This window comes from Caretta caretta, chromosome 17 (assembly GCF_965140235.1).
Source record: "Caretta caretta isolate rCarCar2 chromosome 17, rCarCar1.hap1, whole genome shotgun sequence".
Classification (NCBI taxonomy): domain Eukaryota; kingdom Metazoa; phylum Chordata; order Testudines; family Cheloniidae; genus Caretta; species Caretta caretta.
In genome coordinates this window covers 6,195,775-6,220,901 of record NC_134222.1, presented here as the reverse complement: position 1 = coordinate 6,220,901, position 25,127 = coordinate 6,195,775, and the positions used below count along the sequence as shown (strand labels likewise).

General features: G+C 43.6%; 1 protein-coding gene across 1 annotated transcript in view; it reads left to right on the top strand.

Moving 5' to 3' along the window:
• The first annotated feature begins 591 nt into the window (after window positions 1–591).
• Window positions 592–25,127, top strand: part of TBX4 (T-box transcription factor 4) — a 51,585-nt gene continuing 27,049 nt past the window's right edge. Inside the window, exons 1-4 of the mRNA XM_048824552.2 lie at window positions 592–747; window positions 4,176–4,270; window positions 19,140–19,259; window positions 21,607–21,754. Coding sequence (XP_048680509.1) covers window positions 592–747; window positions 4,176–4,270; window positions 19,140–19,259; window positions 21,607–21,754 — 519 coding nt within the window. The remainder of the gene's footprint in view (window positions 748–4,175; window positions 4,271–19,139; window positions 19,260–21,606; window positions 21,755–25,127) is intronic.

The window sequence follows — 25,127 nt, the reverse complement described above, 5'->3', positions numbered from 1 at the left end:
TAGCGCTGCCCTTGACTCGGCCCCCGGGTTCTCAGGCGATTTCAATTTGGCACCTGGGCGCACCAGGGCCCAGCGTTTCGGGCAAGGAAGGGGGCTGGGGGGCGCAGGCGGGAGTCGTGCTAGGCAGGGCCGCTCAGGTTAAGCCGAAGCAAAGCCGCGCGTTCAGACAGCGAGGCCGGGGCCGGGGCCGGGGCCGATCGCTGGGTTGCGAGGAACCGGGCGCTCCAGCCGGGACAGGCTACAGGGCCGGTAGGAAATCCGCTGCAGTCGCGCTTTGAGCCAGGGCATGTCGGGGGCAGGCCCGATTCCGTGCTCGGGCAACCCCCTCTTCCCCCCAGTTTAAATCAACGGGAGCTTGGTCCCGATACACGCTGGTGGGACCGGTCTGTGTGTCCACGTGCTTGAAGGGCCGGATCCTGCAGGCAGAGTGGACGGGAACACACAGTCTTTGAGCAATGTAGGCATCGGTCATGCGGGCTGGTCCGCTGAAACCCAGCGCTGCCCGCCCCGTCTGTTTACACTGAGCCCGTTCGCTTTTCTCCCACGCAAGCCGGCTTGGCACTAACCATGTGTGTCCCTGTCGAAAAGGAAATGCTCCAGGAGAAAGGCCTGTCTGAAACGGAAGAAGGGTTTCCAGCAGCCCAGACAGCTGGTCATGCAGAATCCGCAGCGGGCTCCCCGGTTCTTGGCGTGGCAGGAGTCAGCAGCACGCCGCTGAGCAGCCCGCAGGGCCAGGATCCGGAGCAGGTACGCACCCCCGTTTACACAACAGCCGGTATCTTCCTGTCTGTCCGCGCTGTGAATTGCATCCCGCCCCTGCTTGCCGGGCTTCCTTCCCACTCCCTTAACATCTGCAGATAGCACCAGCATCCCGAGCAGCTCGTCATCCCCAAGGGAATAAATTCCCTGTTCCCCCGATATCTTCTTGCACCCAGGGATTGAGGGTTTTTATGAAATTCTTTGCTCTAAACTTCTAGGGCTGTTACCCGAGTACTCTACACGCGCTTTATGTGAAAGAAGCCATAACAGACAGAATTTACGGTCTCTGCCACAGATGCCAGGGTTTAAAAATGTTTTTCTCCGTTTTTTTTTTAAATATTATTATTTTCTCCCCTTTTAACTTGCAAGCTCTCCCCGCCTGCTCTGGTTTTCTTGGAAGGACGTGTTTAAAGACGGCCACTCTGAAGAGTCCGTCTTTGCACAATCTACCCAAGCCTGCAGTTGCTATTTGCAATCAAAATTCAAGGTCAAGAGCGAATCAGAACCACCCCGGTTATCCAGAGTTCTCAGCAACAGGGTTTCCTTTGGAAGGGCTTTAATTTTTGTCTAGCTTTAGCTCCTACCTTTTTGACCCGTGCCCCTTACCCATCTGCATTGCTACAGAAACATAATTACGACCACGCTGATTTCAAATGCCAGATTATTGAGTGCCCGGGTACCTTTTTGTAACGCCACTCCAAAACCGTTATGCGGCTTGAGATTTTTGTACAATAATTAAATACAATTAAGCTCCTCCTGCCAAAAAGGCCTGACTGTAAATTAGATGGCATTCAATCATGCCTTCTGATTGACTCGGGGTATTTAGTGTGCTTTTTATAAAGTGTTGACAACTTTCCCATATCAGAATTATAACCTGTCAAGGGGGCGAGGAGGAAGCAGAAATGTAAAACGATGTCGTTTTAGCTACATGTTTAAGCTATTTAAAAAAAAACAACCCACCCCTTTGCTACATAATCATAAATGCATCAAGTAATAGTAATTATGCCTCGGGGCTTTTTAGCTCAATTTACCTCTGGTTTTCCTTCCAATCTCTGATCTCCAGCCAGGTGTTCGAAAGGGAAAATAGGCCCGTGAAAAGAAAGGGAATGTTGGCAATTAGTGATAGGTTCGAGAATACTCTCATTTGTAACAGGAAAAATCTGAACCTCTCAAGATGCTCGGCGTCTCCTTCGCAACACGAGCCGAGCACAGACGTGGGTTTGCTAAGAGCTGAAAAAGTGAGCGTGTGTCAGATGCACCGTTGATTCCATCCTCCCCTTTAGGTTTCACCCACCAAGGATGAAGCTTAGCGGGGTTAGCAAATAACCATGGGATTCCAAGGAAGAATATGAACATCTAGGGCTTGATCCTGCACCCGTCCAAATCAAGGGGTGAAAGCTCCCACTGACTTAAATGAGGCAGGAGGAGGCACCTAATGTTGAGTTCCTGCTACTTCAACCGGCTATCAAAAGATTTCCATTAACTCTCTTAAACAGGGAACAAACACCCAGCCCTATCTTGTATATAGTCCACATATGTATGTATACAGCTTTCCAAACTTCCTAAATAGGCAGCTGAATAAACACGAGACAGGAGTTTCCTGCTGAGAAATTATGTCCACTAAAAGTGCGTGTGTCTATATAATATAATAAAAATAAGGGTTTTCATCTACTGCCCCACCTGACATCAGTGGGGGTTTTGCTACTGATTGCATTAGGAGCAGGCTGGGTCCCCCTATTTGTAACCGAACAGGACAAAACGTTTTCCAGTCCAGGCGGTTTTACTTTCAATTTTTCTTGCTCTTTACAAGGCTTTGACTAACCTGAATAGCACATACCCTACCTTAATTTTTTCTTGCATTCTGGGCCTGATCCTGCTTCCACTGAAGTCAATGGCAAAACAAAATAAAGTTATAATATTTGGTTTGCAGCTGGTTTGAAGTGCACGGTTTTTACTATATTGGGATAATTTTTTGAGTCAGTGTTTAGGAGAAAAACATTAACTTTTAAAAAATTGAAATAAAAATGAATATAAATATGATACTGGAAATATGTTTCAGCAACACAATTATTCTGTTCTTACATTATATATTATTCTTTTTCTGGTGGATGCATTTATCTTTAGTTGTATTAGAACCTCCTTTTACAGTTCATTACTTGGATAATTCATATTTGTAAAACACTTTTTTATCAGTCATTCTGTAATCTCTACTTTCAAGGAAATACTGAATGAAGCCATGTAGGAGTAATGTAAAAGTAACCTAACCCCTGATAAAACTGGATTATCGAAAGTGTTTTTACATGGGACTGATCATATGAGAGTTTGTCTACATGGGGAGTTATTCCAGAATTGCTAATTCCTGATTGTATTCGGGAAGAAGAGCGTCTACAGGTGGAGTTAGTCCCTTATTCCAAATTCTCAGTCCACTTTGGAAATGGATTCCGCACATGGAGTTAATCTGGAATAATTCATCTGTTTTCCGTTCACACTTTCCTTTGTTATGGATTAATTTTCATATAGACAAGCCCTGAGTATTGTTAATTGTGTAAGTATTTGCAGGATCAGGCCGAGGCCCATAGCATGCAATGAGAAAGCCAAGGACATTGCAGGAGGATAATATATTATGTATAGCCATCATGTCATTTATTATTGATCTTGTTATAAAAATCGTGATCTATTAAATAACTTGCCACTAGGCTAGTGGAGCGGTGGCGTAAAGGACAATCCATTTAACTGTTTCTACTAATTTTAAAACTGTCTATTCTGAATAACTTGGGGGAGGAGGAATTGATTCCTTTTGACCTGAAAGTTATGCGTTCTGCTCATCTAAAAGTGAGTTGCCACCCTGGCAATTGCTGGCTTTTTATCAGCTAATTTAAAATATGCACTTAACAGATTAACATTTTCCAACAGAATTCTACCCTTTGGTGCTGCTTCCACACACACCCACCACGTTGCCGGAACATCCTATAGCAAAGTATGGTTCTGCATTTCATTTTATTTTTTGAGGACAAATATCTTTCTCACCTTGAACCGAGCGGACCGATAAAAGGTTGGATTTTTTGTTTTGTTTTGACCTGTCCCTCATCTGAAAAGGTTGAGCTTTACCTACTGATATACAGTTCTATTTGATAATATCAACAACTCTTAGACCCGGTACTCAGAAGTCTTTGGTTTTTGTTTTTTTTAATCTACTTGGCTGCAGTATCCTCGCTGGATGTGAAGCATTCTGCAATTCAGTTTGTTCCTCTTACTTTTTGGAAATAGGCAGTGGAATCTTTAGGGCCTACTCCTGCGCCTTTGCCTTTCCTTTCCAAAGATCATCAGCTCGCAGCTTTGCTCTGAGGGGAGGAATCCTAGACTGAGAATACTTTTGATGATGGTGGTTTTGTTTTTGTTGTTTTGATTCTTTTTAGACAATAGAAAACATCAAAGTCTATCTCCACGAGAAGGAACTATGGAAGAAGTTTCATGAAGCTGGCACCGAAATGATAATAACCAAAGCAGGCAGGTTGGTGAAAATGCATTTCACACCCTTAAAGTCTCTATTCTGTATTGAATGTCACAATTTGCCCACAGCAGAATCTTTCTAAGGGGGGAGACCTACTGCAAATGATTGAATTTTCAGAAAGTAGGCCTTGATTTAAGACTTCTGTAGGATTACTCACATACTCAAAGTTATGCGCCCATGTTGGTACTTTGCTGAATATGGTCAGAAGTGAGCACGCAATTTAAGAAAAGCGAGTATATTGTCTTAGACTATATACTCTGGTCCTCTGATAAGTCTAGGTTAGTTTTAATTCTCTATGCTAATATTTCTTTTGATTATTTGTGTTTCTAAGACCTTCAGGACCATAGTGATGCCAGTTCTAGACGTGACAGTAATTCTTTCCTGAGCAAGAGATTACCTACTCTGTATAGAATAGTAGTAATGCTCTGTGGTACACTTGTGGAAGTAATAAAGCCTTTGCAAACTGAGACCTTGTTATAAACCACTGGTATCAAACCTTGGTTGAGTGGAGGGTTGAAGCTGCCATTTTATGTGTATGGGCAGAGCCGTCCCTTGGGTAGGGCGAATTGGGGCCACTGCTCCTGGCCCCGTAGGCTGAAGCGATTGGCAAGCACGGTCAGTCCTGGAAGAGATGAATCTGTCACTTCCCTCCCTGGGCCCTGCACCCCCCTAGGGATGGCCCTGTGTGTGGGGATTGGCCAGGTGTGAGTAAGTATGGGTCTGCTTTAGATTGCCTGCCATTCCTTTGCATGAAATGCTATTCATGTGTCAGTAAGCTCGATTCCTGTTTTATTTTTGCTACCATCATCGTCATAATGGTGAGAGAGGGCTTAGTCCTGTGGAGTGCTTTCAACTCTCAGTGAAATCAGTGGGATTTGAGGAAGGTGGTTCCCATTGTGTTGTCATAATGGAATCTCACAGCCGTGAATGTGAGACTGGGGCCTTGCAGCCCATCAAACAAACTGTTCCACTAAAGTGAGATGCCCCGTGAAGTCAATGGAAAGGTTGCCCTTGACATCTGGGGAATTGGATCAGGTTCTTGTGAAGGATTACCATCAAGATGTTTTTAAAACCCCTTTAATTTTCTTTAGTGCCACCCTTCTGTAGCAACTGGTGATTTCATATGACCGCACATTAGAGAATCATAAAGGTGTAAAGAAGAGCAACGGAAATAGTGTGAAATCACCAGGAAAAATGCCTTTCTAGTGGTAATGTTTCTTCTATGAAGCCTGATCTATAGCCCACTGAATTCAGTGGGAGGCTTTCTCTTGACTTCAGTGGATGCTAGATCAGGTCCATGGTTCACTCGGGCTAAATCTGGCTGTGAGATCCAGACTCCAGAGCTCTGCAGGGTACTAGTGTTCTGCTCTCAGCCCCTCCGGAAACGTGCACTGAATACGTCCTTATAGGCAGCCTTTCTGCCTTACTGCTCTCGAAGCACTTAAAGGGTTGCCCACTCTTCCTCATATCTTCCCCCCCCCCCCCAAAAAAAAAAAAGTGCTGCGCTCTCTCTATTGGCAGTGTTGCAAGATATACTAGACTCTATCCTTGGGGTAACGGAACCTATCCCACCAGGAAGACAAGGTGAAATTGGGTTTGTAAATCACTTCAAAGAAGCTGACGCATATAGAGTGGGTCAGCTCTATGACTCGGTCCTGCAGTTCTTATGTAGATAAGATTCCCACCCCCCCCCCCCCCGGGATTGTAATTTGCTATATAAAGTCTTAGGGCTGGATCTTGAAGCCTTTATTCACATTCATACTTTTATTAATTTCAATGGGGTTGCTACTCGCTTTAGAAACGGCTGAAGGATCAGGACTGCAAATACTGGGCCTGTAAATGGAGAGAGAAATTTTACCAAATTCTAGAAACTAAACATCCCAAATGTGTAGGTTATCTCTGTGTCAGTCTTAACTTAGATTGTTTAAACAAATCCATATGTCCAGGACCAAGTCTTGCATTCTTTGGGTGCTTAAAACTCCCAGTGAAATGATATTCATGCTTCACAGCTGCTCAGAGGGGACAGGGTGGCTCTGGTAATTGTCCCAGGGATGTGGAGCCTTTCACTTATAGAAGACCAAGGCCAAATTCTCTGCTGGTGGAAAATCAGTGCAACTCCATCAAAGTCAATGGAACACTGCCAATTTATGCCAGCAGAGAATTTGGCCCTCAGCCTGAACCAGGGCCTGTGTCAGTAGTGACTGATGATTCATTAACAAACCACATGAAATTCTGTTCTGAGTGGACAGTTACAATCAACTTCAGCCCAAATGGCAACTTTAATTCTCAGCAGTGAGGCCAAGGACTGAATAGGCCTTATTACTTGACTTCTGTCTAATACACCGAAGAATAATGCACCCATTGAGGCACTGACTTCAAAAGGTGATCCCTCCATGTCAAGGACGAGGCATGTTAGTTGGGAGATAGGGGTGAGTGTGTGTGTGTGTGTGGGGGGGAGGGATTGCGTGTGTGTGTGAGCTTCCTCTACCAGCGCGTGTGACTCTTCTGCAGTAAGAGTGGCCGTCAGTATCCTCTAGGCCTGTTACTCCGACAGCTCTCACCAGCGCTGAAAATAAAAATACCTATAACGGTTCACAGAATAACTCGTCTTACAACAACTAAACATGCATGAAGTTAAGCCATGTGATGATCAGTCTGATTTAGTTGCACAGTTCACAACTGATCAGTGTCCAAAACCTTCTAGAAACAGAACCGCCCAGCAGCACAAGAGTAGACTTCAGTTCAATTCTTATTGAAAATCGTACTTCACCCAAACCATTTAAATACATAGTGATAATAAACCCACCCACTCTCCCCCAATGCCCCACTTTCAACATCAGAGTCTGTATCATCTTTTAAAAGGGGCCTTATACCAGGCTCTCTGTCTGTCTGCAAAAAATATAGGGCCAGTTGAGTGCAGACACAAATTATGGTCCTGATCCTGCAACAGACTGTGTGTGCGTGAAGGGAGGTGGGGTTCTACGCAGGCCCAGGGATGCACCCATGTGCACTCAACTGAAGGATCAGGTCACTTAAATGTCTAACTATTTAATTTCAAAAGGAAAAAAAGGAGTCTGTTTTTTAAATTCTAAATTGCAAATGTAACTTTAATGACCAGTTATTTCAAAAGCGGGTAAAAAATAAGATCAAAGGGAGATCTTGTTCTAGGGTGATGGTGTAAAATAGGCATTCTCTAATTATAATCCAGACCCCGATAACTCAAGAGGAGTGTGTTTATTTCATTTGTTGTCAATCTGTATAACTCCACAGGCCAAGTCAACTATAAATTACCAGGAATTCAGGACTAAGAATTACTTTGGGGGATTATTACTCCCTCTTAGGATGTAGGAGACACTTGGAGGACACAGCGAGCTCAGTACTGAAATAGGAATGATGATGTTGCCAAGAAAGCTTGATTTATAAAGTGTAAACATCTTTAAAATGCACTCACTATCTTTTTAATGTTTGACTCTTTTATTGTGAGGGGGGGGAAAGGAGATTCCTTTATATTAAAAGGATCATCAAAAGATAAAAAGTTTGTGAGCAAAGTTCCCTGAACTTTGTGCAAAACCATTCGCCTCCTTTGTATATAAAATAGCACAACTTTTCATGTTTCGTGTTTTGCGGGGTATGCAAATCAATACCTTTTGTCATGAAAGGTTTGTTCTTCTACGTAATTTGTATTGTCTTAAAGGAACACATTAAACATAACACAACAATTAAGAAGCCAGCCCTGCATTCCTTGCACATTTGCAATTCCCAGGCATTTTGGGTGTGTACAAATTCATGATTAGGCCTAAAGAAATGACAGAAATTTAAAGTAAAATTCATTGTCCTTTTTTTTTAATGTAAAAAATTCAAGATTTGCATTTTATTCAATGTAAAATTAGTATGTTTGACTGCACAGTGGGTCAAATGCTGCCCTTACATACACACAAGCCCACTGCCTTCAATGGCTTTCACCACAGTCCTGATCCTGCAAAGAGGAGCACTGAAGTGGAACACTGTACTTGCACGGAGACCCAGGGAACTCAAAGGGGATGTGGAGCAATCTGCCAAGGTGGTTCTTTTTGCAGCATTATGGCCTATTATTGTGCGTGAAATGATTTAAACCGGGTATTCAACTCTAAATGATAGCTTTAGATGTTCAGATGTATTGATACAATACAATTTTTCAGAAAGATAAAAGCACTTTTCCCAACAGAAAGATAATCCCAAACATTGTTGCCTTGAAAATAAGTGTGTGTGTGTGTGTGTGTGTGTGTGTGTGTTCCTCTTTCTTATATACACTTGCTCTACAGTATGTATCACCGTATGTACATTTTTAAAGGGTGCTGCAGATTAATACACTCATCTCTTAAGGCACTTACACTCTCTTCGTTTGTATTTAAGGCATGTAATAGTCACAAATTTAATATGAGGGAGCAATTTATACCCAAAGCAAATTGTACAACTTAATTATAAGTTGCTTTTCTTTTCTTTTCTGTCCCCAGGCTCTGTCCTGAATTAGGCTAGTCCTGTAGTTGTAGCTATCTTTGTGACTCAAATCGGTTTCTGTCTCAATTCTCCAATGGGTTTGACCCTCCAAACCCTCATTCGTTCAAGTAGTCGTTATTCATGTGAGTAGTCCCATTGGTTTCAGGATTTCTTCTCCCCTTTCACTCTTTTCCAGATCTGTCTGTCCTCTAGTTTTAGGGTTTTTTATCCCCCTGAGGCACTGATCTTTACAGTTCTTCCCGGTACCATTCCATGGCCCAAGTGAATGGGCACACCATCACTCCATAGGCAGTGTTAGGACAGGTTTATTACTAATCAGCAGGGAATGCCAATCTGCAGAGCATCTGACCCCCTTCCTGTGGAGACCTAACTCTAAATTAATATGTCAATTTCTCTACAGTGACGAACATCCAAATGATTATGATGGGTTTGTAACCATGGGGTGGGGTTCAGACCACAACACCGTGTATAAATGGATACAGAGCCAGCCTCAATCTTTACTGTAACATCTATTAAAAACTGCATGTGGATTGAGGGACATTTGTTTTAAGGTCCTCTAAGAACCTTCTTACAACATACTGCACAGAACAACTTTCACCCCAGTGTACCTGGAAAACTTGCAAACCTCTGTGTGATTTTTTTTTTTTTTTAGATTTTGGTTTGAGTGGCTTATTTCAGTTTAGCTTAAACGTGTTCACAATCGATTTAAGGTAAACTGATATACCCCTGGTTTAAGGTTTGCACCAGTTTAACTAAATTGGTTTAAATTCACACTTTAGATTAAGCTGGTGAATTTTTGTTAAGATTTTCAGCTAGGAGATATGGATGCCCAGTTCCCATTAAAATGAAAGGGAATTGTGTGTCCAGAATCACTTCAGGCACTTTTGAAAAGTTCAGCCCAAAGCTTTATGTTTAAAAAAGCAAACCAGATCAGGTATGGAACGGGAACCATGCATTTAGAACTTGGAAATAAATTAGTAATTCAAAGAATGTTTGACCTACCGAGCCGTAAATTCAGGGTTCTGCAAATACCCTTTGTAGGTAAGATCTTGCTCCCAGTGAAATCAGTGGGAACGAAAGCAGGATCCAATCGCTTTTGGCTCTGTTGCTAGAGATGTCAACAACTCCAACAGGGAACATAGAGTTTCTTGAACTTGGAACAAGTCAGGGAAGTGAGGGACTAATATATTTGAGTCTCCCTTCTATTTTCTCTTAATGATTTGGGATGTTAATAGTTAAATATGTTTCCAAAGCATTTTCCGTTCACTTTTAGATCATTCTCCTGTTAATAATCCCTGGCAGGGCCGGTCTCTAGTACCTGGACTGCGTGTTTGCCTTTGCCTTGAATGGCACAGAAGCTACAGATCCTCTCATGCTGGACCCATGAGGATCCAATCCATGTTGAGGAACTAAATCAAATACTGTAAGCCATCAGAGTAGTCAACATTATGGACCAGATCCATTTTTTCTCCTCCTAATGGCTCCTACAGAGGGTGTAACGCTAATGGAGTTCTACCAAGGAGAAAGTTGGCTTTCTTTAGAAGAACAGTTAAAATCATTAGGAACCAGCACAGAGTTGTTAACTGCCCTCATTCTTGTGCAATTTCTTTGAGTTACCTTTGTACTTTGCTCTTTATGCTTCAGAAAACTTAATCTAATTTTAGCTCATCCATCCTCCATTATGGTTTGGACCTTTATAAAGGAATGCTGGAAGCGTTTAAGCTTTCATGGGGGAAAATCAAACTGGAGGTAAAGCATCTTCTTGCAAGAAGTTTGTCTCCGTTTTAATTTGCTATGGGGCAAGAAGAGGAAATGATACTAGATCATTAAAGCAACTGCATAGTTAACCAAGTTCTCAGGAGTGTGAGAAACAATGTTTTATTTAAAACTTAGATGAGTTAGCCAGAAAAATTTAAATATAACCTCCCTTTGCCAAACTAGAAAAATTCCCTAACTGTCTGACCCCCTCGTCGTTGGGTCATGGTCCTGCCACCAGATAAATCTCTCCTATCTGTCCATAGACTGTGAGTTCAATGTTGCTTGTGTTAGTGACAGTGAATTTGGGGCTGAAAAATGAACTACTGATGAGAACTCCTGTTGAACCTGTATTGTTTGTTATTCTGAGGCAAGGATCTGGCATGGGCTAATCCAGCACTTCAAAGCTAACTGCTCTTACTTTGTATACAGAGCGTCATTGCGGAGTGGCGTGGGTGATAAGAGAAATAAGGGACTGGAGGGTTAGGATTCACTGGGAAAATGGGACCCTGTTGAAAAACTCTTTGATCTCTTCAAAGTATTTTCTGAAAGCAAGAATCTATCAAAAAGGAAATGCCATATAAAAAAAAACCCTTAAATAAATAGTTGACATGACCAAATTTGTATTAATTTACCCCTGGAAAACATTTTTAAAGATGCTTTATGTTGATATGGGAAATATTTGTCACAAAGGAGGGGAAAATAGAAGAATAAGGAAAGATTATTAAAAGATCTTCTTTTAAAGAAGAATTTGGTTCTTGAAGTATCTACCCACCATTAGTTTGTCTTCTGGACAATAAAGACTAAGTGTAAAATTTTCACAAGTGTCTAAGTCCTATTTTTTCAAAAGGCATGTGGGGCCAGATTTTCCCATCAATGGGAGTTAGGTGCTTTTCCCGCATGGGTGCTTTTGAAGACCCCACTAAGTACCCATCTGGCCTAAATACATTTGAAAATCCGGCACTTTAGACTCCTAAATCTTAGTGAGAATCCTTTTGAAAATGGCACTTAGGTGCTTTTGAACATTTTACCCAAATGCAAAGACTGATTTAAATGTTTAATGGCAACTGGGCTGTCTTGTGAACCAGCCTCTAATGGTGGTAGGGCCTAATCCTAACCCCACTGGAGTCAATGGTGTAAGACTCCCATTAACGTCAGTGGGCTTTGGATCAGGCCTTTGGCGAACAAATTAGTTCCTTGCAAAACTGCAAAGAAAAAAAAAATTGGTGCTACCAGAACATCGCGCAGTCAGGGTTAGACTTCATCTGCAGGCTTCAGGTCTCTTGCTTCCATTCCATCTTCTCAGCGGGGGTGAGAGGTGACGGCACTCCCTAATTGTACTACAACTTCCTGTTCACCAGGTCCCTGCAGGAGGTTAGAAAAGGAGGACATCTTTGCTCAAGAGCAGGCAAGCAGCGTCACTGAGGTGACACTCTGCCCTGAAAAGGAAGGTTAGATCAAGCCTCTTAGTGAGTAAAAAGATCATTAAGAAGGGAGGGTGGCATAGAAGCCACTTCATGAGCCGGTCCAGCCCAAACCATCGTCTGAAGTCCCTGGCTGAGAGACACATGCAGCTTCTTGGCATGTCCAGCCTCGGGAGCGAGTGTGCAAAGGACAGCCAGGCCTCGCATCAGTGTTTCCAGATGACTAGTTCTTGTAGCAGGACTGCTGCTTTAGGCCTGTGTGACTGGCACGCAAGGTTCCTCTTTTCTACCTCACCAGTAAGATACTGGTCTGCTGCAACTGTGCCCCTCCCATTTTAACGTACATACGCTCCAGTCCCCAAAGCCCCATCTTCCAAACACGTATCCTTTTGGGATAGGGCCCGCACAGCTGAATAGATGCCGGGGTCACTGTTTGGTCCCACCGAACTTTTAAACTAGTACAGCTGCCTTAAAGGCTGGGACGTCCTGCCTTAGAGGAATGAGTCTGTCTCTGTCTCTCTCATCATTCTGCTGCATAACCAACCAACCAACCACACAATTAAACACCAATTAAAGTTTTGTATGAACTTCAGAAGTTTTGGCTTCACGTCAGTAACTGCTGCCTAGTAAAAGGGATTGGACTGTAAAAGAATAAATAAATAAACAAAGGACGCTTATTCTAACAGCTCATTTTAAAACAATTTGTGAGTATCATGTAGAGATAAAACGTGCATAGCAGAAACTTAGCTAAGCAAAGGCTGCTTCGTTATCAGAGCACATAATTCACTAGCACGTCAGCTCTAAAGCTTGCGCGGGCTACAGAATTGTGCTGCTTGCTTATTTTTCTTGCTCTTACTGTTTTTGTTACATTTCATCTGTAGAGTGGCACAGGGAAGAATTTAGCTGGGGCCGTACTATTGCCCTGCCAACCTTTTCATGTGGGTTTTGCGCCCCCCTCCAGCCTCCCGCCCCATATTTAACTCCCCAAAGCAATGCACACTCTATTTTTGCTGTCTGCAGGCCTCTCCAAAGAACATGGATCTGCAGATTACTTGATGGCAATTAAGATAAAAAAAGACAGTATTTTAACATAAGGTGCTGGACTCCCCCAGGGATAAGGCAGAACATTATCTTTCTTCATCTTTCTTCATCTTTTCCATGGAGGATGCCTATGTTATGTGAACATAAAAACAACTTTAATTCTTCATCACCAAGCTCTAATGACAGCGACAGTCCTTTCAAAGAGGGCACTTCTGCACATCTGCCACTACTGCAAAATTTGTGGAGGGAAATAGGAATGTGTCTTTAAAATCCGTTCCGAGAGCTGGGGAGAGTTTTGGAGGGATAGAGAGGAAGAACAATCACTACTGCACCAGGAAGACTAGACTGTCCCTTCTCAATGCGTGTGGGGTAAGAATGCACCTGAGACACAAACAGGGTGTGAACATTCCCGAAGCCTGGAGCTGTTGGGATCTGGGACTTTATTCTGCCAATACAGAGAAGGAGGGCGGCAGTAGGGAGGTAGCTGAGATCCCAAAGTTCAGAGTTGTTGGCTCTGGGGTTTTGGTTCAGGGCCGTGTGTAGATCCCTTAGGCCCGAATGTGCTTTTGTGTTGGTTGTCATTCTGGCTGACAAAGCAGGACTTGAACTGGGGACGTCTACAGCTAAACATGTGAGTCTTTACAGCTTGAACTAAAAAGCCATGTTTTGTAGCTCGGGGCTGTAACAGATCATGTCCTCTGGGGATCCTAAACAAAGGGAGATGCATAGCAAACACTGACCAGTGGGTTACACCCATTGCATGTTTTGCTTTCTTTAAAAAGTATAAAGGGGAACAAATCAGGTCAAGAAATCCAGGACTCCTATAGCACACGGCCTTGGGGTAGTGGCTTGGCTTTCTCTACTGCTCTTCCTTCTCCTACCCAGCAGACAGGAGGGGATGTGGTGTGGGAAGGGAGCAGAGCTAAGAAAAAGTAACAGACCCATGAGAAAGCCGGAAGCCATCCCTAGGGAGCTAGATGCGTGGAAGGAGTCTCCTCCTTCGTCCCTGTAGCCCCACCACTGGCTTCCCAGACTACAGTTAGACTGTGACCCCTCCTAGGGCAGTCAGGGAGTTCACAGCTAGGGCAAAGCTGCTTAAAGCAGCACTAACTTTCTGCTATGTTTCTTGCCTGGGCTCTGTGGTTTCCACGGTGGTACATGCTATTTATCATGGCCAATCCCTGACACACTGCTGGCCCCACCTTGTTGCCTATGTGGATATTGTGCAGAGGGCCATTTGGTGGCTGTGTGGAAAAGGGCCGGTAGATTTCTAAGTGACGGTGCGGTCCCAGCAGTCATCTCTGAGGGTAGTAAATGAGGTATTCTCACAGCAAGAGCAACTCTTGAATCACGCGAGTTGAATGAGACTCTCAAGCCCTTGCAATGTCCATTCCACTTTACCTGTTTTGCAACATACACGGTATTTGGTGTCTGCTTCCCTTCCTTACCCATCTCACTCCGAACTTTTCTGTATCTCTTTCTCTCCCTCGTATTTGGAGACAAGAGCAGTGGAAAGTTGGGGCTTTTTGAGGCCCAGGAGCATGGTGAAAGCCGGGGCAGCTGGAAAGCTTCGGATGTGACCATTCTCTCTATGCCAACTTTTCAAGGAGCTGCTTCGTAACAGCAGCAAACCGGCATGCGCTCTCTTCCTACGCCAGTGAAGAAGGGTCTTGGGCTCTGGAAGTCGCGGGGGGGGCCCACGTGCGACACGGTGCAAGATGCCTGACGTTTGGGACGGGCTTGGGAGGTAGCCCTGCAGTTGCTTCTGTTTCTGGAGCAATGATATTGACAAATGCCCTGGCCCTGGTCATGCAATGCCCTGGGATCTCCCTTTTACCGGGGCGCCTGTTCGAGGAAGCACTAGCTTAAAAGACAAACCAAAGTAATTAGCCTTGTACTGAACAGGCAGCCTGCAACAATGGCTGGAAGCCGTTTGGTTAATAGCTTTTAAAAAGGACATGAAGGCTCACAGGCGGAAAGAGACATTTGAACTGCACTTCCTTCAATGCACTGGGGCTGAGGCTCCTGCCCAGATCTTTGTGAAGTGCAGCAGCTTGGCAGTTCTGCCCATCCGGCTTCCTTTGGTGATTCCCTCCACCGCTTCCCAGCTACAGACTGTTGTATGGAGCAAAAATCATCTGTGTTTAGGGCAGATAGGCATGATTGAGTTGGTCTGTGCACAAGACTGTGAGGACAGGGACTACTAATCCCGAGTCTGATTCATTCTGTGGCCTCAGGCGAATTATAAATAGCCAGTTTATACAGTGCTGTAAATTCACAAAGCATTTCACCTCTCTCTCTCAGGTCCCCCATCTGTACGCTGTGTGGGGCAGAAACCGACCTTTTGTTCTGTGTTTGCTCAGCACAGAGTACAATGCGTTCCTGGCCCACAGGGCTTCAGTAATATGCATAATAAGCAGGAATAGAACTACTTAATAAGTAACTACTTAATAACTACATAATGAGCAGGAATAGAACTCCCTTCTTCAACGAAGGAGTTCCTGAGGATTAATTACTGCATCTCATCTGCAGACTGAGCTAGGAAGAGGTCCCAATGAAGACAAGGATCCTGTATATGCATTGCCCATTGGGCTCCTGTTTGTAAATGGTTTTCAAACTCTGAAGTGCTTCCGGAGTGCGAAATACAGTATGATTGAAGGGTCCAGTATGGGTTAAAATAATAATCTGTCTGTATCTTCATCCAGATCTCAAACCAAATCCAGCCTGAGTCTTTTTCAGCAGTTGGGAAAAGTGTGATCAACGTTGTGTGTGTATCTGTGTGTGTGTGTGGCTATCTATGTACTACATGCACCTGTTGAGCAGCTCCTGGTTTCAGATGGGACAGGAGCTGAAAGTAACGTACAGCGAGGGATTCCTCGCCCAGGCAAAATGGAAGAGTTCCAGAAAAGAATCTCTCGACAACGCCAGACTTGCTACACGTCAACGGAGCTACTCTCAGTAATAAGCTCAGTGTTCAGCCATAACTGTTTGCAGGATCAAGCCCTCAACCAAATCTCGCCGGGCAGAAATCTCGGCGATGCATGCAGACTTTTGGATGCTTACCAAGACTTGCTAGTGGACTACATAGCCTCACTGTGAGAGCGTGTGCTCTGCACACAGGCCTCTCGATGTGCTTCCCCTTCGTTTTCGCTCAAATTGACCATCCGGGTAAGAGCCTGGGCAACACTACACAACACGGACACACTCTCTCTTTAACTCCGGAACCAAAAGACGATTGCAGTTTCGGGCCCAGCTCCCCCATTTGTCGGGTATCCTCACCAGAAACACATGACCCATGCTTGTATCCTATTGCACAGAGACGTTTACTAGCTGGACTTTGCCAAGGGGTTGAGAGAGTTTTCATTAAGAAAATTAAAGCGACACGTCCCTGGACAGCATGTTAGTTGCATATTTTTTTAATGCCAAAATGCAGCAGCTAATAATGAGGATGAAATGCCCATGCAGGGCCAGAACTAAGCACTGAGCCTCAATGCTTTCCCTGGAAACAAACGCTGAGAGTTGGCAGATGCCACCGTGGCTCAATCTGTTGACTTGCCAAGTGTAATGCTACCACTGCTAGATACTGAACAGTTTGCAAGTTAAGCAACACCTTCAATCAGATGTGCGTTCCCATTTGTTATCCTTCAGGAATTTCAGCTGTGTATATTATAGTAGTACTTCGCCTCTTTGTATTTATTTTAGAGGGCTATACTAAAGAACATTATAAACTCCGGCATGTCTACGCTATATGAACTCCATATGCTGAAGCTTAATTTTAAATGCCATTAAAAAAGCACTTAACATTTACAGTAGATCAGTCTGGCTACTTTAGCAGCTTGGCTGTAGTACAGTATGTGAAATGATTGGGGAAGAAAGAACTTCAGAAGCTACAGGTTATTTAAAAAAAAACAACCACCCCGACTTCTACAGAATCCTTTACTGGTATATCTCAATAACTGTCCAAAATCCTATTTTCTAATTTTTTCTTAATGTCCATTTTTTCTTTCATTTCATTTTTAAATGCAATTTTAAGACCTAATTTAAAAAAAAAATCTTGGCATTCGGCTTGGATTCCTTGTGTAATTTTTTTACGGTGTGAATTGGGCTGTGTTCACAACCTGAAACGTCCTACTGTATTTATACAGGTGCTTACCTGTGTGAGGACAAAGTTAAGAGGAGTGCAGAGTTTATGAATGAAAATCAAATATGGACATTGGTAAACCACCCCTGTTTAGTCCCAGCTAAATACATCATAAATATCTGGAATTTATGCAGGGTGTTAAAAGAGTCAATTCAAATGAATCCTAACAGGGTCCATTTTGTTGCCTTCTCCTGGAGCAGTTACAAAATGGTGGCAAAGACAGTAACTACCGCTCATCTGACAGGCCCAGATTGTTCAGCGGTCCCTAGCACTCGTCACTTTCCTTGGCCACACATACAGCGATCCCTTTTAGTGGCGGGAAGAAACGTGTTCATTAAAAAGAGAAAAGGGGGAGAAAAGAGTTTAAAATCTCGGGTCTATCCGAGTGTGGGGGAGGGCTCTTTCTGCCAGGCCAAGCTATTAATCCAGATTAAACTCTCATTTAAATTGCTAGACATTTTGACAGAGTAATGATGTCAGGATTTGCCCTGTTGTTGCTAACGATGGTTGTGACAATGCTGCCTCAGGATATAGATATTTTCATCCGCTTTGCCCGTTTTTTTCCTAGTACAAATGAGCCGTCCCGGCATGTTGATGTATTGGATTGTTCCATCTTCTTGCTTAAAGACCGTGATGAGCCAGTTTGCGCAAGTAACTTGTTTTTATTGGCTGGGGAGAGGCTTGGTAATATGGAGCCAACAGAAAAGCTACTCATAAGATTGAAGATGCATGGTCCTGCAAACCCGTACTGCTTACTTGGTGTTTAGTCCCCTGGAAACCAGTGGAAGTACTCGCATGGATCAAAGCTACCCACACCAGCAAGGGTTGCAAGCGCTTACACTGTGACTGTATGAAGTAATTTCCCTGTCACATCTAGCTGTTGTTTGTTTTCACACTGTAAATACTGCTCAGTAATGTAACGTCTTCGGGAGAGATTTTTCTGCTTGTGTAAACTGGCACAACTCCACTGGCTACAACGGTGCTGCGCCAACTGACCCTAGCAGAGAATTTGAGTCAGACGCTCCATTCTTGAACAGAATTTGCCGTATTCAGTTAATGCACAGTAAAGTCAATGGAGCTGCATCTGTTTACATCAGCATAGACTTTGACCCTTAATCTGCTTCCCTCCATTGGAGAGAGGAAACCTGGGGTCTCTGAGGCAGGGCTCTATATTGGGTCAATATCGATTAGTAACACTTTTTTCCCCCCCTGCCAACTCAGGTAAGTTTTTCACCATAGTCGTCGTATTTATTATTTGTATTACCATCACACCTAGGAGCCCTGTCATGGAACATGACCCCATTGTATTAGGTGCTGCACAAACATACTCTCGCTGTCTAATGGCTGGATGTTCATAATTTCTGATCAAAGTTCAGAACTGGGTGTGTAGGAGTTTTCCCAAGAGAACTTGTCTCCTTTATGTTGTTAACCTGACCGTGGGAGGCAGAGATTCCTTCACTGGGGGAGTGTAGTGTGCAGTGTAAGATAGTTCCTTTACCTCTTTCAGACCCATAGTCACCAGCACTCATGCTTTGTGTTCCCTCTGGAAGGCACTAGGCCAACCAGAGTCATTCCCAGATGATCCTGAGTAGCTTTTAAATCAAATCAGCGAATACCCCAGTTTTTTAGGATGAAAATCACCTTCAGGCAGAGGGCCTGTACAAGGCCCAATGCACCGATGAATAAAGGCCCACTCACTGCCCTGAGCATGCATGAGGGATTAAATTCTGAAAAATGGTCAATGCAAGGCCTGCACCCCATGTAAGTCCCCCTTTTGCTCTGTTATGAGGAAGGGGAACTTAAGTGGCGCACAGACCTCGTGTTCGCTCTCCACAGGGATGAATGTCATTCAAATGCCTTAAGTGACACTTAAGTGGTACGTAGTCTTTAGGGTGAATTTCACTTTAGACTTTCACTGGAACCTCCTTTTGGGGCTCCTCTCTGCTGTTCCGTTATTTTGTACTATGTGTTAAGTTACGCACTAACGTATTAACCCTTTGCTTTTCATAAGGAGGATGTTTCCTAGCTACAAAATTAAGGTAACCGGGATGAACCCCAAGACCAAGTACATCCTGTTGATCGACATTGTCCCAGCTGATGATCACCGGTACAAATTTTGTGACAACAAATGGTAAGAGACTATTTGGTTTTTTTTCCTTGGGTTACCAAAAGAGAAGTATTCATATCTGTGTCAACTGTTTGCAATAAGCACTGAGGAGATGGTCGATAAGGACCTTCATGGGGACAAAATACCAGATACCAAAGTGCTATTTAACCTAGCCAGGAAAGGCAGAACAAGAATCAATGGCTGGAACTTAAAGCCAGACAAATTCAAATTAGAAACAAGGTACAAGTTTTTTAATAGCGAGGGCAATTAACCAGCGAACAAACTACTAAGGGAAATGGTGGAGTCTCCATCACTTAATATTTTCATATTAAGCCTGGATGCTTTTCTAGAGGATATGCTTTAGTCAGACACAATGGGGCCAATCCAGGGGTAACGGCATGAAAGTCTACAGCCTGTCATACACAGTTTAGACTAGACGATGTAGTGGTCCTTCTGGCCTTAAAAAATTATGTATCTATGAGGCCTTAGATTTGCAGTGGGTTGAGTTTTGACCATTTCTTCTCTAATTATATTTGTTCTGTGGGAAAGAGCCACAAAGCCACCAGGTGAAGATCTGTGGGCAGACCAGATGAATCTCTCTCATTTATCCAAACTGGTGCAACTTTTCTTGACCTCACCTACTAGTTCCAATAGGTTGATGCTGGCGGTTGATGGTGGTCATCTTGGATTTATGTCTTTTGAGCAAAAATACTTCTTGTCACTCTCGAGATGTCATTGTCTGTTGGAAATATCATATGTGTTTTAAAATAAATAAATTGATAACAAACCCACCACCACCAGAGTGTTCTTGAAGTGCCCGCTCTCCTTTCCTGTTGCCATTTTTGAAACACAGAAGCAGTTGGGATCTTTGCAGTTCTTGTGGTGGTAAGGTCCCGTGGGAATTGAGGCCTACCCCAGGTTGGAAGTCACAGCCCCTAGAGGTTGGATAGTTAAAATATGGGACGACTTTGTGGTCTCAGAAAGAGGGAGGACAAGCGGAATTGGTCATCCAGTGTAGCCCAGTTCTGGAGCCATTTTTATTCCCCCCTCCTCCCCCTTTTTTTGCTTTCTCTCTCTCCTCTCACCCTCTCTCAATGAGAGCAAGATTACTCAGCAGGAAAGGCAGGTTTAATATCGACTTTCCTGCCCATGGGAATCTCGTGCATCTTGTCACCTGAAAATCTCTCCTTGCTGAAAATATGCTGTGCCCTTCCCAGGACCCTCCTGCTTTCTCTGTGTGGAACTTCATCTGTTCCACTAAGTGTCAACATTGCTTCTAAGTCAATGGCAAAACTCCCATTGACTTTGAAGGGAACGGAATTGACCTCTTCATAGTGATATCCCATACAAATGTAATCTACATGCACATTTTAGGGCATTGTTCTAGTTTTTTTAATTGTCTTTGAGCTAATGCTTGTTTCTGGAGTCCTTGTAGGATGGGAGCGGTATTCACCGGGAACCTTATGCAACCCAGGGCAAATTCTTTGCTTTAGCCATTAAGTCCTAGATGATGTTAACTCTCTTAATTTAACTTTGGCCGTCACTAGAACTGTTTTCCCTTTCCATTTGTTATTGCTGTTGGAAAGGCTCTGCTGTTTTTGGTAATACTCCTCTTACTGGTGTTTTATAGCATAAGAACAATACACAGCAAGGGGAGAGTTGCTGTGACATGCTGTATTAGAGCATTAAATCCATGAAAACTAATGGAGCTTTTGATGTGTGAACAAAGGTGGCTGGCGGGGGGGGATGGGAGGACAAATCCGCGTCCCAGCCGCAGCGTGAGAACTGGGCTTCCACAGGGGCTGGAGGGGAAGGAGTCACTTCCCAAGAGCTTCTACCAAGCTGGCATTCCAGCCTTAGGAGCTACAGTAGCCTCTGCACTTGTTGTAGCCCTGCTACCTGGGTCCAGCCTTGGATTTGCCCCCTTCACTCTTTCCCCAAATGCCTTCCACCCCAGAGTGATGCTGGATCCTGCCTCTCTGCACAGTGGAGCCATGCAGAGACCTCTGAGTGGCAAAGACAGGACTTGCCCGTAGCCAGTTCTCATACGGCTGCCGTGTAGTATCACTCCTACAATACTATGTGTCCAGGTAAAACCCTGGCCAGGCAATGAGAACTGCAAAAATGAGAAAAGAGGTCTGTGTTCCTTGCCCCACTTTTTGCTTCATCCTTCCCAGACCCACGAAACAGCAACAGCATCCTAAATTTCTTGCGTTTCTCCAGCTGGCCACCCGGTCTGGGCCAAATCCATCTTAGAATACAGACGGTAGCTCAGGATTTGTAAGACGGTTACCATGTTCAGTTAGGTAATGAATTGCTCTGAAGTGCTAATTGGCCAGGAAGACGTAACCCATGAGTGCCTTGTTCACAGGATGGTGGCCGGGAAAGCGGAGCCCGCAATGCCCGGGCGGTTATACGTTCATCCGGACTCGCCTGCCACGGGAGCTCACTGGATGCGGCAGCTGGTGTCGTTTCAGAAGCTAAAGCTCACTAACAATCACCTCGATCCGTTCGGACACGTAAGTTCTGGAAATGTTATTGCCAGAGGTGGGCGCAAGCCCCAGTTTGCATGAGAGTCTGAACTTCCTCAGATTTCAAGCAGGCTTGGCTCTGGGGCTCCACTTAGGAGTGGCCTCTAATTCATTAATTTTTTTATAATTATTAGTAGCATTTCCTTTATTCTATTAGGTAACTGAGAATGAGGATGTTGTAATGATACCAGATCAAGCACTCCCCACTAACTGCTTTAGTGCCTTGCACTGGCCTCTTGAAGTGCCGTGTGTGACTTGTTCAGTTATTCATCTGCGTAGCGCTATTGGGCTTCTACTCTCCGCTATGGAATTTTCAAGTCAGTGGTTTCAGATGTTTCAGCCAAAGCCTTTGATGCGTACGGTATGCAGAGTACTCAGAAACAGGTTACATAAGATCGTCATTTTCCAAGCTGGCTTCGGCACTCCTATAAAAGATGGAGTAGTTTATTTGGAAACTCTTAATTCCTGTGTATTGCAGATGTCGGTCTGGGAAGTACACTGTTATCGACCACAATACATTTAATAGCTTAGAACACTGGCCTTTCCAGACTGCCAGCCATGTGTGCGCCCGCGTAGGTAAATACAACATACTGACTAGTCTAGTTTTCACTTTGCAAGTTGAAGGACACGTACAAATAAACAACATTGACTCGAACTAGTAAGGTTAGATTTTTAGGATTTGTAGAATTCTTTTAATTTCAGTGGTCTCAGGCACTTAGCAATGCAGGTCCGAGCATTTGCTTTGCATAATAACACATGATTTTTACCTGCTGCTCCTTGAAATACTGGTGGTGTTGGGAGGGGCAGTGTGGGGGATGCCGATAGGCTTGCAAAGTGAAGGGGAAGTGGACCTGTCTTGCTCAAACTGAGCATGTAGCCATATGCTAAATGGCAGAGCTTCAGCTGGGGTAAACGGTCATAGCGTCACAATCATAAGCTATGCACAGTGTTAATTGTACAAACTACATCACACAAGGATCTGCCCCGAAGGGTTAAATCCTGGCCCCAAGGCATAACTCTGTTCCCATTTAAGTCAATAAGAGTTTTGCCATTAACTCCAATGGGTGCAGAGACTAATGCTAATGCTTTGCATTTTAGAGCATCCTATGGTGAGAAAAAAACCAAACAACCAGCCCCCACCCCAAAATCAAGTGCTCTTATTAATATAGTTGTCCTGAAATATACAAAAGTTACAACTCACTTGGAGAGAGAAATGACTTTTAAACATACTGACCTGGGGGTCTTTCCCAAAGCCCGTTGAAGTCAACAGCAGCCTTTCCAATGACTTCAGTGCATTTGGATCAGATCTATGGCATGCAAGATTTCAACAGAACCTAATGAAGCTCTTTGTGCAGTCAAATTTTGCACATTTCCCTGACTGGCTTGAGCAGAAATAAGGGTTGCTGATGGGACACTCTGCATAGGGAGATTGTATAAGTCAAATAGAAACACAATAAAATTCTAAAACAAAACAAAACCCTGAATAAGCAAATCCACTTTGCATTAACATAGGGAAAGCAGAATGCTGTAAGTCCCCAAAATAGTGCAGATCCAGTAATTTTAGGGTCTGTCCAGAATTTTTGATGCCTTTTATGACTTTATGCAAATTCGAACTATCTTCCCATTTCTAAATTTCAATGCTGCAAAGATCCCAGCCATCACAATGTGATGCCTTGATAACCCAGCTTTACAGAAAACAGTCAAGCAAAGTTGGGAACTTGACCCCCTTCTCCAACCTATTGACCCCAATGAAATGTGTGTGAACTTCAAAGACTAATCAGGACCATTTAAATGCTTACATTATTAAGCGCAGGCTTCCCCCCCCCCACTCTTTTTTTTTTTTTTTTAGGGAAAAAAACACCATGGAAATTAAATGCAAGCAACTATGCTCAGGATTGCATGGCTAAAAATGTCATCTTTGGAAAATGCCAAAATTAAGATCTCAGTGGCAGCAGTAACTTGACGGCTTTGCACACATCACATTTTTTATCCCGCCCCCTGGTTAACTGTGTATTTTAATGTATTACTGTTTATGTTGTAAAATGCATACTGTCAAACTTACAGGACGTTCACTGTGGTCATAAAAAAAACCCCCAGGATATCTAGTGTTACTGTTGGAACGTTCAGCATCTGTTTTTACTGACCTTTTTTTTTTTTTTTGTCATTTTTAACTGTGCAATTTATTTAACAGACTGAGTTGGTGATTTTTTTTTAAATTTTTTCACCCATTTATTAAACGTTTTGTTTGTCACTCTGAGGACACGTTCATAATAGGAAGGGGACTCTGTTTCGATTCTCTGGGTCAGATCCTCAGCTAGTGTATGTTGTCGTCGTGCCATTGACTACAATCACGATCAACACCAGCTCAGGATTTGGCCCTCTCGCCTCATGTAATCTGTCCTCTAAGACTGCCCTTTTATCTATGATTTTAGTACAGTGTACGCTCAAGAAAAATGCCAGGAGTAAAATTTTCAAAGGTGCCTAGGTCCCATTTTCAAAAGCCTCTAAATCCCAGTGGGACTTAGGCACTTAAGAACTTTAAATCACTTTTGAAAATAGGATTTAGGTGCTTTAGAGATTTTTAATTGTTTTTTATATGCATATGAAGGAAGGCAGGACCATGTACTGGGCTAGTCAGACTTTTCCTAGCAATGCAGGATATTTCATTGCATTTGTTACACCATCACTGACACTTCACAGGGCTTGTCTACACCAGGAGCTATTCTGAAATAGTGATTCTTGATTAACTCCATGTGCGCGCGCTCCTATTCCAGAATAAAAGTGCTGTTTTCCAAATTAACGTACTCGGGTTAATCTGCTTTGAATTCACACCCTATTTTATCCCAGATTAATTGGTACCGTTACAGACCAACCTTTAGAGTATAAGCTCTTCAGGGCAGAGGCAGTGACTTTGTGTGTGTTTGTACAGTCCCTAGCACAACATAGGCACCAGTTTTGACTGGGGTCAAGGGATACTACTGCTATGTATAAATTAATAATAATCACTTTTAATTTCTAGGAGTTTGCTCTCTAAGTATTCGCAAACTCTCTCTTTATGCTCCCTAAAAACAGGTCATTAAAACCCACACTGCTTGTTTGCCTTCTATTCCTGCTCTATAAGGCTAGCTGCCATTTCCTTTTGATTTTCCGAAAACCTCAAAATCACTGCGGGCCTTTTTCCTTATGCTGCAGTTACTTTCCTTTTTGGTGCACAGAGAGTGACCCAGGAAGAGGCCTCAACAGCAGCTCACTTTGGCACTGTTAGTTCAAGGGAAACGGCTAGTGCCAACCAGGTGTGTAAACATAGGGTTTCTTACCGTCCCACCAAATCTCCGCACATGGAGAGTGAACTGTTAAGTGA